This window comes from Austrofundulus limnaeus, unplaced genomic scaffold (genome assembly GCF_001266775.1).
Source record: "Austrofundulus limnaeus strain Quisiro unplaced genomic scaffold, Austrofundulus_limnaeus-1.0 Scaffold89, whole genome shotgun sequence".
Taxonomy (NCBI): Eukaryota; Metazoa; Chordata; class Actinopteri; order Cyprinodontiformes; family Rivulidae; genus Austrofundulus; species Austrofundulus limnaeus.
Window position 1 is genome coordinate 1943206 of NW_013952491.1, and position 4653 is coordinate 1947858.

Sequence of the window (4653 nt, forward strand, 5' to 3'; positions counted from 1 at the left end):
TTGGAGGAGAGACGAAACGTTTCACTAAAGAAGAACCATCCAGAGGACCTACTTACTTTTTCTTTTTGATTTTTTTCTATCTGGATCAGGACGTTTTCCATGTAGTTGCTCCAGTTGACCACTAGATGTCAGTCTTCACCAGCATAACATATTTAAATCATTTCTGAGTCTAACACTGTTATTCGATTGCTTTTGAGCTCCAGCGTTTAAACTTTAATTTTTTTTTAAAAAAGGAGCTCTGATTGTAAAGTAAAATAAATCAATACATACAAAGTTTTAGTATGGATTACAAACATTTACTGTTTTTCCTATTGCCTTCCTGCTACGTAAGCAGACACAAAGCATTGTGGGAAATCAGAACCGTGACCCAAAGCAACACTCAGCAGGATGTATACCTTCACAATAAGAGTGTTTATCTGAGAGGGGTGTTGTTGGATAGATCACATGTTGTGATTCATTGACAGTCATACCTTCTGCTGTTCAACATAATGATTCAACATAATGATGACTGGTAGATAATTAGTTATTAGCGCTATTGCGTTTTCATTTTAGAAAGTGCAAAACCGCTTATGAATTATAATAATTGGTAAGTCTGCTAAAGCGCAAATGAAATATTTAGGTCCGCAATTAGCGTATTTGCACTTTAGCGAGCTGGTGCTCACCACTGGCAGGTTTTCATTTAACACGTGTTGTTGTAGTTTTTAAGACTTGATTTAAACAGATTCATGTTTCAACTCACCAAGCTTTCGTCTTTTTTCGGGATCCTGCAAGATCTGATTGGGAGTTTGTCCTGCAGGAACGTTGACATAAAACCTGAGGAAGGTCTTCTCTGCCTCCTCCTCACACTCAGCCTCATCGGCAGAAACTGCAGGGAGAGAAAAACGACTTGGGTAAGAATAATTCCACTCAGGCTCATATTTAACCAACACTTCCTTCCTTTTTGTCTTTAAACGCAACAAACACAAAGAGCAGAAACCGAAGGAACACACTGACATGACTCTGCTTACACGTGTGGTCGCAGAGCGCAGCCGCAGCGTAGAAGTGCGAGAGTGCACGGAAGTGTTCCGATTTGACCTGAACCATGGAGGCCCAGGAAAACGGCACGTAATCCTTCATCAGAGGCTGCGTCATCGTCTGCTGCACCAGAGAGTAAACGTCCGACACCTGCAGACGTTTGAAAACTCACTGAAAAAATGACCCGTTTTTTTTTTTACTGATTACATTTAAAGGGCCTGTGACATGCTTATCCTTCAAATACAAAAAGTCTAAGAAATCATATTTATATTTAAGAAAATTAGCATAATAAACATGATTTTACCCATTTAGTCTCACAACTAGCATATTTTTTCTTGAATTTGGCTCAGCAAAGTGAAACAGGAAGTGACATCAAAGGGAACTCTTTAAGAAAAGAAACGCTCTGGTCTTTATTTCTTGAAACAATCTTATTTAAACACTTCTTCAACTCTGATAGTGAGTCAAAATAATCTAAAGAAACATCAGATTCTTCTCTAATTATTGTAGCATCGCTCTGTTTACATGCAGACATTCCCCTTTGACATCACTTCCTGTTTCTTCACATGCAAATATCTCAACAACTGTTCATCTCAATGGCGTGAAATTTGTTTTGCAGCATGTTATCAACGTTCTCTTTCCAAAAACGCATTCATGTTTATTTCAAAAATTTGTTGTCACAGGCAAAATAGAAAAAATAGAAAGAAATAGAAAGAATAAAGACAAACGAGCAGATCCACAATCATAATTTATAACCAGGTGCTAAAAAAAGTGTTAAAAATCAAAGCTTGATGAGTTTCAGTTTAAGGTAAGTGATAGAAGATTAGAGATATTAAGCTGAAAAATAATTACAAATATTCACCTGTGCAGCTTCTTGTGCCAGGTGGATCAGGGAGCTGAAGTCTGTTTCCTGCGAGGTGAGCGTGATGCGTTCAAACACACACTCCTGCACCTGAGCCACCATCAGTCGGACCAGCATGCCGAGCGACGGCGCGCTCATGTCCAGGCTCGGAGCGTTGGAGAAATTCTCTTTAAGGTAATTAAACGCACCTGGAAACAGGAAGGAGAAGTAGAAATGTGGGTAACACTTGATAATTACTTTATTTAGCCTTAATTAATCATTAATAAATCATTAGTTACATTGAAAACGTTATTAATTATGGATGATTTATACTTAAACAATAAATTAACACTTTTATTAATGTTTTAACCATAAAGGCTAATTACTTCCAAAACTAACAACTCATTGTTTATTCATGTGTAATAACTCAATAACTAACTAATCTATTTACTGTTAACACTGACTATAATCTGGTTTTAATTATTGATGCACCGCAGGATTACTTTATAGTCAATTCAAACATTCACTAAGCGCTAACACACGTCTAACACATGATACGAAAAAACATGTACATGAGCATTTACAAGTATGATTATAGAACATTTAAAACAGCAGCAGTTGACCAAAGCATTTCACAATTTACACCAACTATCACAGCAAAAACAAAGATTAAAGGGATCCCTGATTAGTTGTAACATTAGACTTTATTTGATAAACATGTATTTTAAATGTAAAATAAAGACTGTAAAAATACTGTAGGCTGTATGGTTTTGTAAATTTTTTAAAATATATTTTAACACGGATGGAGCCATTTTATTAAAACGCAAAGCATTCTGGGTAAATGATGACGTGGATAGGTCCTCGGTGCGAGGCTGCTAGCGAGCTATATCCACCCTGAAGGTTAATCTTGGACAATATCTGATGATCGACTCTTTTAAATGAAACCAGAGAGCGTTGACAGAGAGGAGAAGGTAGAAATGACTCAGCCTGGAACTGAAAATATGGATGGAGGACAACAGAGCTGCTTCATGGAAGAACAACCTCAGATTAGCCTGTTAGCTTTAGCATTAGCCCTGACGCTATGTTGCCTTATATGTATTAGCTCAGCACTAGCGCGACAAACAAGCTAAACTGAGGTCCTCTCCTTAATTAATGATGTTTTGAAAGCTAACTAACATTTACTAATGATTAAATAAGGCTAAACAATGTGTAATTATTATAAAGTGTTTTCCAAATGTGATTTAAATACACTTCAAAAAACAGAACAATGTTGAACCGTCTGTTTGGAGCCTCAGAACAGTTCAGGCATCAGTGTTCAGATGGGAGTGTTCAGGCGTGAGAGTGTTCAGGCGTGAGAGTGTTCAGGTGTGTGAGTGTTCAGGTGTGTGAGTGTTCAGGCAGGAGAGTGTTCAGGCAGGAGAGTGTTCAGGTGTATGAGTGTTCAGGCAGGAGAGTGTTCAGGCAGGAGAGTGTTCAGGTGTGTGAGTGTTCAGGCATGAGTGTTCAGGCAGGAGAGTGTTCAGGCAGGAGAGTGTTCAGGCAGGAGAGTGTTCAGGTGTGAGAGTGTTCAGGCAGGAGAGTGTTCAGGTGTGAGAGTGTTCAGGTGTGAGAGTGTTCAGGTGTGAGAGTGTTCAGGCATGAGAGTGTTCAGGCATGAGAGTGTTCAGGCAGGAGAGTGTTCAGGCAGGAGAGTGTTCAGGCGTGTGGGTGTTCAGGCGTGTGGGTGTTCAGGTGAGAGAGTGTTCAGATGAGAGTGTTCAGATGAGAGTGTTCAGGCAGGAGAGTGTTCAGGCGTGTGAGTGTTCAGGCGTGAGAGTGTTCAGGCGTGAGTGTTCAGGCAGGAGAGTGTTCAGGCAGGAGAGTGTTCAGGCAGGAGAGTGTTCAGGCAGGAGAGTGTTCAGGCGTGAGAGTGTTCAGGCGTGAGAGTGTTCAGGCGTGAGAGTGTTCAGGCAGGAGAGTGTTCAGGCATGAGAGTGTTCAGGCAGGAGAGTGTTCAGGCAGGAGAGTGTTCAGGCATGAGAGTGTTCAGGCAGGAGAGTGTTCAGGCATGAGAGTGTTCAGGCAGGAGAGTGTTCAGGCAGGAGAGTGTTCAGGCGTGTGGGTGTTCAGGCATGAGAGTGTTCAGATGAGAGTGTTCAGATGAGAGTGTTCAGGCGTGAGAGTGTTCAGGCGTGAGAGTGTTCAGGCGTGAGTGTTCAGGCGTGAGTGTTCAGGCGTGAGAGTGTTCAGGCAGGAGAGTGTTCAGGCGTGAGAGTGTTCAGGCGTGAGAGTGTTCAGGCGTGAGAGTGTTCAGGCGTGAGAGTGTTCAGGTGTGTGAGTGTTCAGGCAGGAGAGTGTTCAGGTGTGTGAGTGTTCAGGCAGGAGAGTGTTCAGGTGTGTGAGTGTTCAGGCAGGAGAGTGTTCAGGCAGGAGAGTGTTCAGGTGTGTGAGTGTTCAGGTGAGAGAGTGTTCAGGCAGGAGAGTGTTCAGGTGTGTGAGTGTTCAGGCATGAGAGTGTTCAGACGTCAGTGTTCAGGTGAGAGTGTTCAGGTGTGTGAGTGTTCAGGTGTGTGAGTGTTCAGGTGTCTGTGTTCAGGTGTGAGTGTTCAAGCGTGAGAGTGTTCAGATGGGAGTGTTCAGGTGGGAGATTATTCAGGTATGTGTGTGTTCAGACGTCAGTGTTCAGGTATGTGTGTTCAGGTGTGAGCGTTCAGGTGGGAGATTGTTCAGGTATGTGTGTGTTCAGACGTCAGTGTTCAGGTATGTGTGTGTTCAGACGTCAGTGTTCAGGTATGTGTGTGTTCAGACGTCAGTGTTCAGGT

The 4653-nt window shown here is 41.9% G+C and overlaps 1 protein-coding gene across 1 annotated transcript in view; it reads right to left on the minus strand.

Moving 5' to 3' along the window:
- Positions 1–4653, minus strand: part of LOC106520252 (rhophilin-1) — a gene marked incomplete at its 5' end in the record, with an annotated part of 11894 nt that overhangs the window by 5631 nt on the left and 1610 nt on the right. Inside the window, 3 exon segments of the mRNA XM_014012226.1 lie at positions 740–865; positions 1008–1164; positions 1874–2061. Coding sequence (XP_013867680.1) covers positions 740–865; positions 1008–1164; positions 1874–2061 — 471 coding nt within the window.